At 40.0% G+C, this 15703-nt stretch overlaps 1 protein-coding gene across 1 annotated transcript; it reads right to left on the bottom strand.

Moving 5' to 3' along the window:
• Positions 1-79: 79 nt before the first annotated feature.
• On the bottom strand, positions 80-11487 carry Rtraf (RNA transcription, translation and transport factor). The gene is made up of 8 exons (XM_004649182.3): positions 11322-11487; positions 10264-10388; positions 7965-8064; positions 5022-5108; positions 3641-3729; positions 2733-2801; positions 520-568; positions 80-408 (listed from the first exon to the last, which is right to left on the bottom strand). Exons 1-8 carry the CDS (start codon positions 11380-11382, stop codon positions 254-256), a joined length of 735 nt encoding a protein of 244 aa, XP_004649239.1. The 5' UTR covers positions 11383-11487; the 3' UTR covers positions 80-253.
• Positions 11488-15703: the final 4216 nt, after the last annotated feature.

The raw sequence follows: 15703 nt of genomic DNA, 5'->3' as shown, positions 1-15703 counted from the left end.
TGTCTTTAGAACAAAGCTGGGGGTTGTATATGGCTTAACCACGTAGATAATACATAATTTAAATACAAAACAGCATCCCTGAACTTTCCAAACTTTATTAAAGAAAAAAGCAATGGTGGTAAATCTCTAGAACATAGTCAATTTTCTGGGATTCCTCCCCTGAAAATGTGACATTTGATTTCCAAACACATGCCAGCAGTGTACATGGTTCCTAACAGTGCTTAGTAGGTAAGAAGTTGAAATTCTGACATGTTCATCTTCCAACTTTGCCCAGTCTGTGATCTGTCTTTGGATCAGCAATAATTGCCTGAACAGCTACTATGGCTTCATTAATTTTTGTCTGCAGCTCTCTGAGCTCTTCTATATGCAGCAATCGCAGAATCTGAGCAGCTTCATTAAGAACTGCATCTGTTTATAGAAGAACACTCATTAGTACTTGATGCTTGTACTTACAGCACTCATCTCCCAACAATATCCCAACTGTCTCAAAAGAGCATAAATTAAAACAAAATAGCTTACCTCCTGTGTCAAAACCAAGAATATGTTTGTCTAAAGCAACAGGTAAGCCCTTTAAAAAAAGAAATGCAAAAATGAGACTATATCTAGTCAGTAAGTTTTTCTTATCTGAAGTTGTGAAAAGCAGATAGTCAGGGACCCAAGAATTCTTTGTTTAAATGTACATTGCAGTGAGTATATTTTCCCTATTACAATACATTAGGAAAGAATAGCCTGTAAATGCTAGAAACTCCAAAGCCCGTCCAATCTTGTAAACCAGGCCTGCAAATCATTCTTTATTGCAACTGCTTATGGAAGGAGGGTTGACAGCTAAGGAGGGCTGTACAGTGAAAATGAGATAGGACTACTTTGAATATTTCCTTAAGTACTTCTGAACATATTTGTCCTTACGAAGTATACAAACATATAAATATATATAATTGTATTTTTTTCAATCAGCATGTTTACCAGGTTACATGTATTTTAGCTTTTAGTTGTTTATCTGGAAGTTAATTTGGCACAGCAGCACCTACATCTAATGTTTCTTGCAAACAGAGAGACAGACACCCCCCCCACACACACACGGAAAGAGACTGAAAATGGGCACGCCAGGGCCTCTAGCTACTGCAAACAAACTCTAGATGCATACGCCACATCGTGCATTTGACTTTTGCATTTGGCTTTTACATGGGTGCTGAGGAATCAAACATGGGTTGTTAGACTTTGCAGGCAAGCACCTTAATTGCTGAGCCATTTCTCCAGCCAGTCCTGCCTAGTCTTAGTGAAATTAAGGTAGGCTCTGTCTGCATATAGTTAGCCAATAAGTAAGTTAAGTAAGAGAAACAGAAGGGTCTGATAATTCAGACAGCAAAATAAAGAGTACACTTGTACTGAGTGGCTCCTATCTGTCTGGTACCAGAGGCTAGAGTTTTCTTTTTGTCTCTAACAAACCGTCAAATAGCAGCTACCCCTGAAAAGGTCCACATCCTTCAAATACTACTCATGAATGACTACAAAGTACACTAAATTCTAAGAACATTTAAACAGGATGGTGTCTTTTAAATTTGTGAGCAGGAAGCAAAAGTATGGGTGTGCCAGGAAGACCTCTTGCCATTGCAAATGAACTGCCATGTGCCACTTTGTGTACTGGCTTTACATGGGTACTGGAGAATCAAATCCAGACCAGCCATTTTCCTAGACTGGATGGTGTCTTTTTAAGATGATACTAAAGTTACAATTTGGAATGCTGCAAATAAAGCTAAATTGGAGCTAGATACTATTTTGCACACCAGAGCAGAAATGTGGCTGTGCTTGTATTTGTACTGCCTTCCAAACCACAGACATAGTTTTGCTGAATGAAGGATTTTACTATGCTGGAACAATGTACTGCCTGTTTTATAGTATGGGTAAAATAAGCTGATGGTTCCAGCAGTCCATTCATATACAGTTAGGCCAGGAAGAACCTTTAGTAGAAAACTGAGTGTCATTCAGACGGGCCTGCACTTTCTGGTGTTAGCAACCCTGTAGCACTGCCTGATTCAGCTAAAGGGGTCAAAAAATAAACAGACAGTGGGGGGCTTGGGGTAAGGAGAAAAGATGGACCAGAGTCCACAGTGGTGGTTGTACTCAGGGCATTTATTGCAACACCTGTGCAAGAGCAAGGGGCCATTACAGATACTGCAGCTGCCACTCCCGAGAGGGCATGCATGGTCACGTGGCCAATGAGGCTTTCAGGGTGTTTGAATTGGTGATATCGTTAAAAACATCCCAGTAGTCTTCTTTAAGGGGCAGGCCATGGTGTACTGACCAAAATGAGATAAATTATTCTGAAGAATCAAAAGAATAAGGATGAGATTTAGATCAAAATAGGAAACTAGTAGCAGAGGGTATGCCCTTTCTTTTCTACCATGTTCTTCCAGGCATTAAAATAACCCACTATAATTCACAATATAAACCTTTAAATACAATTCACCTGGGCATGTTCTGTGGTTTGCAGACTTAATGACTGATAGTCTCTTAAGATACAAAGCATGACAAAGTTCATGTTCACTGATAGGTGAACCCTAGTGACTGGATACATTCAATCTGCTTAAAAACCAAATGCAATCATACTGAAGTTGGCTATCCTTTCTTAAGGCTGAGAAAATAATCTTAAGATTCAAAATTTAAAGACAAGGCAATACCAAAAGGAAATGTTCATTAGGAACTAGCCTGGAACCTGGTAAGCGCACACATACCTCTTTTGTTTGATTTGCTTTAGCAACTGCATCCTGTGTCAGACGCTCTTGAACCAAAATGCGAATTGCCTAAAAAAAAAAAAAAAACAGTGCTATTATTTTGCCAGGCAGCTAGTAAACTGAGCCTGTATGCTATCACTCCCGTGCTGGGGTGAGAACACTGGGCTTGATGCATGCAAGCAAGTGTTCTCACTGAATTATCAGCTTGTTTTGATATCTTGTTTCTTGGGGTTTGTGTTTGTTTTAGTACTTGTTTTGATACCTGATAAATCTAAGATACTGTAGCAATGACTCCTAACCCAAAGAGGGTAAACATGTATCTTCCAGGACTAAGAATTGCTAGGGCTTTTGCTTATAGCTAGTGTATGTACCTCCAAAACGTGTAATAAATTTTTTGGAGGTTTTTTTTTGTTTTTAAACACCTCTCATTTAAGAGGGCTCCTTCAGCTAGCCAGCTGTACTGCCTGATGTGGGGGCATGTACTATGAGGTCCATCTAGAAAGCAGGGGAGGGCCTCAGAAGATTGAAGCATTTTGTTTCCCACGGAGGTTTTTATTTATTTATTTATTTTTGCTTTTTGGCTAAATTCATCATGAATAATTTGACATTTCCTACTATCCAAACACAAAGACCATGAATAATTAAACAGGTGGGTAATATGCTAGCATCTCCCTCTATGACTACTGGAAAGTTGAGTGAAATGATCTTTGCAAAGGCTTGGCATAGTGGCAGGCACACAGTACTCTGATATTAGTTATTAGATAATCTAAAACATACGTAATCATGCTGTCTGCTTCAGGTCCTACGTTCCTTTACTATATTATCCATTCAACCATAAATTTTCATAAAATGAGGTAATATTTAGGAAAGTATATCTTTCTGGTGACAATCAAGCATATGAAGATTACCTTAAGCATCACCAGATAATCATCGTGGCGCTGGATCTGAAGGAGGTTAGCCAAAGCCATTACACCAGCCTTAAAATCAGGATTATTTACTATAAAAGAGTAAAAATGAAGAAGTGTAAATCTTGTACCTCTGCAAACACAAGTACATATTTGTGACCATATAAATTTACAAGAGAAGAAACAAAGCAGTCAACAATTAGGAAAACAGGTAAGACAAATGGTTTCCCAATTAATACATTTTATCAGGCAGATTGAGTGACTTATAAATGCCTAATTTAAATCAAGTTTGTCCTAGAACTACAAGGCCCATTTTTACGGTGCTTTTTATTGTTGTTGTTTTTCAAGGAAGGGTTTCACTCTCATCTAGGCTGACCTTGAATTCACTATGCAATCTCAGGGTGGCCTCGAACTCACGGTGATCCTATTTCTGCCTCCCGAGTGCTGGGATTAAAGACAAGCACCACAACACCCAGCTAGGGTACTTTAAGGAGCATTTCTTCCCAAAGCTATGAAATTTAATACACATGGCTTCCATGGACAATTTTCCTAACTTTTCCTCTACAGTGGTTCTGAAGTGTCCAAGCAGCCTATTCACTCATACATACAGCTCACAAACCAGTCAATGACTCAGCCAGTGAAGAAATAGTGACATCTAGGTAATTAGAATCTTCACGCTTTAAGATGTAGAACTTAATGAAAATTTTACCATCACTAGATTTTAAAAAGAAAAAAAAAATTACATTATGCATCCAGGAATGCAAAATACAAATCAGAACCCAAATTACTTGGAGTAAATTAAAACAGAAAAAAACAGGACTGAGGAGATGGCTCAGTGGCTAAGAGTGTTTGCTGCGTTAAGTATGAGGACCTCTCGTGTAGCTGGACACTGCCAAGTTTGACTTCCCATAACCATGCGAAAGCTAGGCATGGCCAGGCACATCTGTAACGCCAGCTATGGGGGCATCAGGATGGAGACGAAGAATCCCTGGGGCTTGCTGAGGGACAGCAGCTCTGGGTTATGGTGGAGACATCCCCCACCCACCTCAACGGAAGAAACACACAGATGAGCAATAAGAGGACTCCCGATATTCTAGCCTCCGCATGCACATACATGCATTTGTGCACATGTGCATATATACCATATATCACCCACATGCTTTTACATATACCCACAAAATAAAAATAAACAGCATTTTAACATTCCAGTATTAATTGCAAGGGGGAAGGGAGAAAGCACACTATAACTGACAATAAAAAGCACCAACACCAGTGTTTTCCACACACAGCATTAATTTATCAAAACCAAGTTAACACTGGACTTTATTTTAGAAAGTAAAAAAAGATTCAGAAAACTGAGACAACTCTTCATTTAGAGACTCACCATCCAAGTTGATCAATGGCTCTGCATTTTTAGCTGCATTGTCAGTATTTTTTGTATTATCAGGTACTAAGTCCTTGTATTTTTCAGCTATAAAAACAGGTAAAAATATAATTTGTAAAACTAAATTGGCAAAACACTGATTGGTTATTTAATGAAATTAACAAAATCAAACTTACTATAAAACTAATAGTACATGAAAACTTTTTGTATTTTGATAGCCTTCATATAAATCTAAAATCATAAAAAGTAGAATAAACTTATTTTTTTTTGTTGTTGTTTTGGTTTTTCGAGGTAGGGTCTCACTCTGGCCCAGGCTGACCTGGAATTCACTATACAATCTCAGGGTGGCCTCAAACTCATGGTGATCCTCCTACCTCTGCCTACTGAGTACTGGGATTAAAGACGTGCGCCACCACGCCTGGCTATTTTAGTTATTTACAAGCCACTAAAAAGCCTTTAAATAATTAAAAGGCATATAAAATAAAAATTCACATTTGTTCCCACAAATTTAAAGCAATTAAAAAGTTAGGGCAGCAAGAACAATGTAAAACTCTCAAAGGAACATCAGCGCCTCCTGCTGATAATGACCGGCATTACTGCTTTCATCAATTTTCACAAATATTCTTACAATTCTGAATTTTAAGATTCAGCAAATTTTGCTTTAGTTTATATTTTAAATGCTTTGATATTATTTATCTTCTTATTTTTTCAATATAAAAATCACTATAGTTGACAGGCAAACTATTTTCATATGACCATGCTATTACTGAGAAATAAACATGTACTTAATCAGCTGCTGGGTGTGTAGTAAATGCCACAGCCACTAAAAGTTGAGAAATTATAAGAATGGAACAAATGGAAAAAGCAAGGGAAATAAAAATGAACAGATATATGACTACAAACTTATATGGGAACAGCTGAAAAATCACTTTTGGTAAGGTGAATACTTTATTATAAAAATTAGCTCCCATACAATTCCTACCATTCTAGAACAGGAAAGATTTAAACAAATTAAAACTTTAAAGTTCCCAAGCATTAACACAGCCAAGATCACAGTGTTTATAGTTCCATGTTTTCTCAAGGAATACAAATACAGGTTTAAAAAAAAAACAAAAAAAAACACAGACGAAGCATCTCAAATTTGAGTATTCCTTAAAATTTTTGCAATGTAAGCCTGGACAGCAGCACAAATCAACTGATTGATATCTCCAAATCAGTATAAGTAACAATCAGAAATTGGGAGGCAGAAGTAGGAGGGTCGCTGTGAGTTCAAGGCCAACCTAAGACTACAATAGTGAATTCCAGGTCAGCCTGGGCTAGAATGAAACCCTACCTTGAGAAAACGAAAATAAATAAATAAATTTTTAAAAAGAGAGAGCAACTGTATTTGGCAAGTAATTACTGAGGTTGATAAGGACCTGTTATGTACAAGAAATTATGTCCCACACTGTGGCAGACAGAACATGTCCACCCAACAGCCATGTCTACACCCCAATATCCAGAAGCTGTTTGCCTTGCTTTACAGCAAAAGGGACTTGCAGTTGGGTTCAAATTGAGAATCCTGAGATGGGAACATGCTCTTGAATTACCCAGTTGGGCCCATTATAACCCCATGTTCTGACAGGAAGAAGGCAGGAGGGTCACACAAATGAAACAAAGATGAGACAACTGAAGGAGAGGCAGACTGGAAGATGCTCTGCTGTGGCGGGTAAAGGAAGGGCCAGAGTCCAAGCTCAGCAGCCTCTAGAGGACGGAGAGGAAGCAGCTGAGACCACCTCCCTCATTCCCGGGGGCTGACACTGAAGACAGTCAGCGGTCTTGTCAGTCATGGAGTCTGTGGTTATCTGCTCTAGCAGCAATAGGAAGCAGATATTGCAGGAAACAAAGCTTACAATTTACTGAGGCAGTAAGAAAGAAGCAAAAAGGAAAATGCCAAATGACTTGAGAAAGTTTAAAATTAAAAGTACTGTTTGGCGACCTTCAAGCTGGACCTTAAAAGGTTGGGTAGAAGTTAGATTTGGAGATACAGACTAAAACATCAGGCTAAGGAATGGAATTCCTTGTGTAGAAAAGGGAAACCAATACATTTTAAAAAGACATAATGGGAGCTGTTTTTTGGAAAGCAGCAGCAGCATTTTAAATAATTCAGAAAGTTAGCCGCTGAGAAGAGAGGGCAATAATAACAGGACACTAGTTTAAGATAGACTACAGTAAGGGCTGGGAAGATTGCTCAGTGGTTGGAGGCACTGAAATTATCGTGACAAGAAGCTGAAAGGGGACAATAGCATGGTAGGTAACAGATGACAGAGCAGACATGGTGGCGATGGGAGGAAAAGAGAAACTGAAGATATCAAAAGGGTTTTAGAAGCAAATGGTTAAAAAAGAAATGACAGGACCATAAAAGCAAAAACGCATCAAATGCAAAGGATGGAAGTCATGTTCCAGACCCATAATGGTATATATATATTTTTATATACCAAGGTGGTCTAATGAGAAAAAAAACAAGCTTAGTGAAAAATTGTTTTTATGGCTGGTAATAATAGTCAAAAGCTCCCAACAATAGATGAATGTGTGATAGGATTAAACATAATACATGTTTTGGCCTACAGTGTATTAGTACACATTGTTACTGGGCATATGTTTGCCTCCTATGAACTGTTGTCATCAATCCTCCAAATCCCCATCAATTCTCAAATTACAAAGTTGTGGGAGATGGCAAATTAATCAAAGTAATATTATTTTTGTTAAGAAGGCATTCAATTAGCCTTTTTCAGAAAACATAATTTATAAATTCTAAAAGAAAAATATAAATGTTAATGAAAGTCAAATATAAACACTTTCAGCTTCTGTGACAAAGTTCCCCCAACTTTCACAATCCCTGTTTTCTACTTTCTTTAAAAACAAATAGTAACAACAACAAAAAGCATTTTCCACAAAACATACCATTATCTCCATATTCAAGTCTAACAGCTAAACCAAGAAGCCAGTCAATTGCTTCTTGTCGATCCTGAATCTTGAAAGGACAGTTAACATCTTTGAGATACTGTGAGGAGGACAAAAAAAATATACTTGCATTATACTCTCATAAAACCACAGAACCAAAAGAATGGTAAGATTTCAAGGAGGCTTTATAATTTTTTTAATTTTTTTATTTTTTAAGATAGGGTCTCATGTAGCCCAGCCTGGCCTTGAACTACTGATCCTCTTGCCTCCACCTCCCCAGTGCTGGGATTATCTGCCTGTTATTAAACTTTTTTTTGGGGGGGGGGTAGTTAAAGGCAGGATCTCACTGTAGCCCAGGCTGACCTGAAACTTACTCTATAGTTCCAGGCTGGCCTCAAACACACAGCAATTCTCCCACCCCTGTGTCCCAAATGCTGGAATGAAGTTTATGCCTTCATACCCAGCTGTTATTAACCTTCTGATGTAATTATATAATTCAAAAGAAACCATTTAAATGTAACATTTTCAGCAAAAAAGTCAAATACCCCCCCCCCCTTTTAAATTTCATCTTTGCAGATCCCAGATAGGACAAATGAGATCTATGGCATTTGCTACGGGGTGTACAACTTAGATTTGGGACTAGAATCTTAACTTTGAGTCAAGGACAATTAAATAAAACCCTATGACAATTAAAAGAACAATTTTAAAAAAGAAGGATATATTAGCCGGGTATGGTGGCGCACACCTTTAATCCTAGCACTCAGAAGGCAAAGATAGGAGGATCACCATTAGTTCAAGGCCACCCTGAGACTACGTAGTAAATTCCAGGTCACCCTGGACTAGAGTGAGGCCCTACCTCAAAAACCAAAAAAATTTTTTAAAAAGTAGTATATACAAATAAATCAGTTATCTTAGCTTTAGTTTTCATATTATGCAAAATCATAATGAATACCCCATGTAAAATGAAAGTAGGCTATAAGCAAGTATTTTAAGCCCTTGAAGATGATAAATAGATAGATCGATGTCCAAATGAGTGACATCCTTAAAATGAAATGTCTTAGAAGACAAAATCAAGTTCCAGAAACAAACATGCCCTTTTGGAAATTTCAGGAATAATTTGCAAATTGATTCTTAGTAAGCAACTCATTTTCTAGTGACATGCCAAAGAGACCAACCAGTTAAATTACATTTATCTTTATTTTAGTATCACTTCTGGATGTTTTATATAAACAATGTTTTTATATTTCTCAGATACCCTTTATACATGTGCTGTATATATTCTACAAGTGAATGGACCACCAGAACTTAAAATGAACAGAAGTACAAAGTCGTAGTAATATTGTAAGTGTAAAAACAAAACAAAACAAACAACAGAAATAGAGGCAGAGGGAATAAGAAGCAAAGAAGCACTATTACGGGCCAAGCACTTCTGTAAGCAGACACGCATATCATTCATTAGCAACAAAGCCACCTCTATGAAATAGCTCCTGGTTATTGATTACAAACAAACAAAGCAGAAAGATTGCTGTGAGCTTCAAGTCAGCCTGGGCGAGAGTGAGATGCTTCCCCAAAGAAAAAAAATAAGGGATCATTTAAGGAACTTGTCCAGGGTCATAACACTAGTGCCTAATTTACAGAATCCTTGAATTCATAAATCACTGATTCTAAGAAAGTTAGATTCCCAATCACTTTGCTTTACTTATCAAAGTAATCCCCAATAATCTGTGTAATTTAGTAATACACTGTAAAATATTATTTCAATCTAATTTGGAAACAACTGTTCCATACAAATTACTAAAAATTTAAACCAATGGGACTTATGTCTAGCCACAAAAATACACACACACATACCTTTTTAGAACTACATCTATCATAAGCAAAGACATCTTGGTAGATTAAATATAAACATACACATGACATAGCCTTAAGTTTTCAAACATGTTAACAGTGTATTTTAATATAACAGCATGCTGCTGCATTATTCTATCTAATGCGACAATTCTGATTTTCACCACTAACTGAACATAAACTTTTATTCACTTACAGAACATATGCCACTCTTTAAAGAACACCACAATGTTTCTGAAATAAAAACCAAAATGATTTCTACCTAAATACTAAAAATTTTGGTAGGAAGAATATAACTGGCTTTAAAAACAGGAGAAAAGGTACCTCCCTGAAGTCAGCTTCACAATACTGACCAGCAGTAGATCAACAATAACAAAGAGATATAAAACTCATCTTCATGCAGTTTGTAGAAACATTCTCTGTGCTTTTCCTTCACTCCTTCCTTCCTTACCTTTTCAAAAAACTTGGGCCAGTCACTGCTATGGATGTTTCTTAAATTACCTCTGTCTTCAATCTTGTAGTGTCTGATTTTCTGGTCTTCCAGCCAAACAATAAAGTTTCTAAATTCTGTTTCATCTGCAAGAACAACAACAAAAAATCATATGTAACACAGAAGCACTAGTGATCTCATGGTGATTTTTAACCACCCCCCCCAACACACACATCAAGTGAATGGAGCCAACAGAAGCAGCAGTTAGAGGTACAGCCTCTGGAGCTACTGATCAATGGTATTCTATTCAAATTGCAATCTGAGTTCAAATTGTGGGTGCACTTATGGGTTGTGTAAACATGAGATAATCACCTACACTTTCTCTTCCTCAGATCCTTCAGCTGCAAAAAAGAGTTACAGAACTCTTCACAGGACTGTGAGTGTTATCTGCTAATGTTTGTACTTAGGGATCCCTTTCAAACTTCCTAGTCCACCAGTAGCCAAGAACTACAAAAGGGCAGCAGCTGGACAATGCTGAGCAGCAGTGTCATTGCTTAAAAACGAAGAAAAGAAAAAAGCAAGCAATGCTAGAACATCCCAAGTACCTTTTTATTTACAAAGCAACCTCCCTGCTCGCCTGCTATTATGGGCTTTTTATTTATTTATTTATTATTATTATTTTTTTTTGCTCGCCTCACACAACTTCGTTAGCGCGTTCCTGCACGCACGTACCGCCCACGGTCACGGGTGGATTTCCCGAGGCGCTGTCCCGAAGGCAACCCGCGTCCTGAGCTCTGTCACCCGCCCCTAGCCGGGCAGCGCTCAAGCTGTCGCCCAGTTTATACCGGGGACATGGCAGGACGGGGGGGAGCGTGGGCAGGGCCGGGGTTACGTGGAGTTGTGCCAAGTGCAGAAAGTGGCGTGCGGCGGCCCGAGCGACCGTGGGGCGCGGCCGCCGACGGGCCCGGGACTCCCCCGGAGCAGAGGCCGCCCGGGGTCCCGGTGGGGACGGCGGCGTGCGGACGCTGAGAAGGGAGGGAGGGAGCACGAGGTCGGTCGGCCCCGGCCCGCCGCCTCACCTTTGCAGTTGAAGCCGGTGGGGTTGTGGTAGTCGAGAGCAGTCAGCTTGCGTCGGAACATGGTCCCCGCTTCTCGCTCGGGGGCCCCCAGGGCCTCCGTGGGGAGAGGAGAAGCGAGGTGGAGCGGGCGGCACGGGCACCGGCGACGCGGCGAGAGGGAGGGCTGGCTCCCGACGCTCCGGAGTGACAGCCGCGGGCGCCAATCGGAGCCGGCTGCCGGCAAAGGCCCGCCAATCACGGCCCCGGGTGAGGAGGCGGGGCCACGTCGCTGCACGTCGACGCTCAAATAAACTTTATTGTCAGCTTCCTACTTGTACAATAGGCAGAAAGCAGGTGGGAAGCCGGTTTCCCCTTGTCCTCCTAGCCTTCTTGAAACTGCATGCAAAAGAAACTAGTGTCCGTAGGCTTTCTGCAGTCGGGCGTCCCTCTCATTGGATCACAGAATTACTATTTTATATTTTGAGTTTACTAGTTTATTAATTGCTCCTCCCACACAATAGGGCCTCTCTTAACACTGCTAAATACAAACACTGAAAAGCAAGGTCCCTGCAGTGAAGAGAGTTGGGAGTGATCCACAGAGGACGTACAACTGTAATTACTGTTTGATGGTTCCGGGTTGTCACCAACCACTTAGTGAAGTCAGAAACTGGGAATCAGCATTTCCTTCCCCAAACCCTCAGCGTTGCCTCTAATAGCCCATTCTTGCCTATATACCTCCTTTTGACCCCCACAGACACTCCCTCAAATCACTTTTTTCTGTTTTTTTTTTTTTCCAAGCAGGGTCTCACTATGGGCCAGGCATACCTGGAATTCATTCTGTAGTCCTCAAACTCAAAGTCTGACGTCCTCAAACTCAGCGATTCTCATACCTCTGCTGGGATTAAAGGTGTGCACCACCACGCCCTGGCTCAAATTTGCTGACTCTAATTACCTAATTGGTTTCTTACGGCCAGTCTTGTCTTCTCTAATCCATTCTCTCACATTAATGCCTGTCTGCAATTCTTCTTGGCATTGTCTACTAGAGATAACCAAGTTTTATTTATTTAAGATGCTTTCTTATCCAGCCACAAGCATTTATCAGACAGTGGAGAACAATGGTGGGCAAGACAGGCTAAAAAACAACAACAACAACAAAAAAAGCAAATGAAAAAAAGGAGAACCTATAAACTGTGGATTGAAGATGGTGAGGAGTTAACTGTGCAGTCATAATGCTACCTCGTTTTTTTGGAGGGGGGGCGGTGAGGAAGGGGGAAAAGGATGTACAAAGGCAAGAAATGAACAATATGGCCCAGAGGCTGAGAGTGACAGCTGGTGAGTCTGAAGACAAAGGCAGGGCTGATCAAGAAAGGCCTTTCATGGAAAGCTGAGGGGCACTATTGAGGCTGTTGGGGGTAAGCCAACTGTATATGTTTGATTTTATTCCAGCAGAGTGTAATTAAATAGTGTTAGTATCTGTGGGGCATACAAATGAGGACACTGTAGTCTCTAATTTCAGGAAGCTTAAGTATGATAAGAAACATGCCAATAAATGCTTATAATCTAGAGTTTTAAAGTGATAAATGAATAATAAGAAGTACAAGGTGTACCACAAGAGCAGAATACAGTTATAAAGGGGCACTAAGAAACTATCTATATTTTCTCTTTTTTTTATTGACAATTTCCATAATTGTAAACAATATCTCATGATAATTTCCTTGAAACTCCACTCTCCATCATATCCCCTCCCCCTCTCAATCAGTCTCTCTTTTATTTTGATATCATCATCTTTTCCTCCTATTATGATGGTCCTGTGTAGGTAGTGTCAGGTGCTGTGAGGTCATGGATATCCAGGTCACTGCCATCCGAAAAGTGAAGGTTCTGTAACCAAAAGTGAGAGTAGCAGTAATATATGGATATGAACACTAAGAGAAGTGCTTACTGGATAGTTTGGTGAGCATAGAATATACATTTCAATAGACAGCAACAGACTTTACACCCCTAGGGCTCATGACTACCCCTGTTGTAGGTTTTCAGTATCAGGCATGTATTCCCTTCCATGGAATGGGCCTCCAATAAAATTAGAGGGTGGTTGGTTTCCCCCATAACAGACATGCTACCATTGTACCCATCGACTCATTTGGCCTGGCTGGCCAAATATAAGTCTTGCAGTGTCCACTGTTGGGTATCTTCACTGGTGATTTCTCTCTCTCCCATTGAACTGCATGCAGAATGGTTTTTTCCAGCTTTCTGTCAGCTGATATACATGGAGGAGGTTTTCAGCTCAGTTCCAGCAGGATTTCTCAGTGACCTTGCAGCCAAGTATGTGAAGTTTTCAGCAATAGGGTCTTGCCATCTATTCCCCGTGGGAAACCAAGGGCTCCAGCAATGGCCTGTAATGTTTTGGGGGCATCAGGGACCTCCCTGTCCAACAACTCACTGGAAGGTATCCCATCCCTGGCACTGAAAATTTTCTAGTAACAGTCTATGGCTCCTGTGTGTTTCATTATCCAAAAAAGTAGGTTTCCATATGATTTATTTATATCCTTTTAGATTTTGATTAGCCCTCCCTCCACCATTCCTTTACTCAATCTCTTCCCCTAGCCTCACTTAGGCCTTTTCACCCCTGTTAATCTGTTCTTCTACTTACATATATACAATACCATCCTATTAAGTCCCCCCTCCCTCCCTTTCTATTACCTTTATATCCCATTTCTAGCTTACTGGCCTATGCTACAGAGTTTTCTTTCTACTCACACAGAAGTCCAGTCATTTGTAGCTAGGATCCACATATGACAGAGAACATGTGATATTTGGCTTTCTGGGCCTAGGTTACCTCACTTAGTATAATAAGTTGCTTACAGAGTGAATCAAGAAAACCAGTTAAAGAACATTTTGTTCCCAATAAAATTTGACTAAAGATATAGCTATAATCACATGCTAGGGTTCACATCAGGTGAATAATTAAGGAAAAAATAGCCAAAAAATTAAGAAGAAAAATGAGCTTATTAGCAGAGAGAAAATAGTAATAGAGTATTTACATGCAGTTGAAGATAATACATTTCTTAAGGAGACACAGTTCTTAACATTGGTTTTCTGAAATTGAGCCTTTAGTTACAAAAAGCTGTTGTTTATTTTTTGTCTAGTATTTAGGTTTCAAGTATTCAAGCTATCAGCTATTTGAGATTATTTTTCTGTTCGCTACAAAGGTGAAGGGGCTGGGGGAAGGTTTAGACACAGTTTGCTAAAGGGAACCACTAGAGCTGCAGAGATGGCTTAATGGTTAAGGTGCTTGCCTGCAAAACCAAAGGACTCAGGTTCAATTCTCCCAGGACCCGTGCAAGCCAGATGCACAAGGTGGCACATGCATCTGGAGTTCATTTGCAGTGGCTAGAGACCCTGGTGTGCCCATTGTCTGTCTGTCTGTCTCTCTCTCTTCCTCCCTCTCTCCCTCCCTCTCTCCCTTCTTCTCTCCCTCTCAATTTTTTTATTTCTCTCAAATAAATTAAAAAAAAATAAAGGGAACCAGTACACTTGAGCATAGGATAAAGTAAATTTGGGGAAGGAAGTATAGCAAATTATAAATATATTCAAGGTTTTATAGTAAAAATATTAGCTAGGACTAGGGAGACGCTCAGCAGTTAAAAGCCTGAGCATGGACGTTCAGATTTCCCAAACTACAGAAAGCCAGTGAGAAAGGAGCAAAGTAGCACAAGCTCAGTAGTGTAAGCTTCTGTAACCCCGTGTGTTATAGCAATGTAAGGCAGGGGCCAGATAGTACAGTGCTCACAGTGGCAGAGAACAAGTGACCCTATCTCAAACAAGGTGGAAGGAGAGGACCAACACCTTGAGGTTGCCCTCTGAACTCCACATGCACACCATGGTCTGTGGTGCCTACTTCCCACACATGAACACACACACACGCTCATAAATCACACATATGCATGCACAAATAAAAAAAATACTAGCCAGAACAGAGGACATGGGGAGGGTAACAAATGAGAACAAAGTATCATGGCATACATGTATGAAAAAGAGCCCATTACTTGTATGCTAACCTAAAACAAAAAGTACCATTTGTCTTTATTTTAAGACATGTTTTTTGTTTATCTCTTTGAGAGTTACAGAGAAAGAGACAGACAGAGAGAGAGAGGGAGAATGGGCGCACCAGGGCCTCCAGCCACTGCAAACGGACTCCAGACACGTGCGCCCCCTTGTGCATCTGGCTAACATGGGTCCTGGGGAATGGAGCCTCAAACCAGGGTCCTTATGCTTCACAGGCAAGTGCTTAACCACTAAGCCATTTCTCCAGCCCTGTCTTTATTTTCTCTTCTGAATTTGAAGGAGCCTTTGGCCTAACCTGAATGTAGCATCTAACAATTGTGAACAATCCCATTGCTAAGGAC

This window comes from Jaculus jaculus, chromosome 7 (genome assembly GCF_020740685.1).
Source record: "Jaculus jaculus isolate mJacJac1 chromosome 7, mJacJac1.mat.Y.cur, whole genome shotgun sequence".
NCBI lineage: Eukaryota > Metazoa > Chordata > Mammalia > Rodentia > Dipodidae > Jaculus > Jaculus jaculus.
This window is presented reverse-complemented; position numbering and strand designations above follow the sequence as displayed.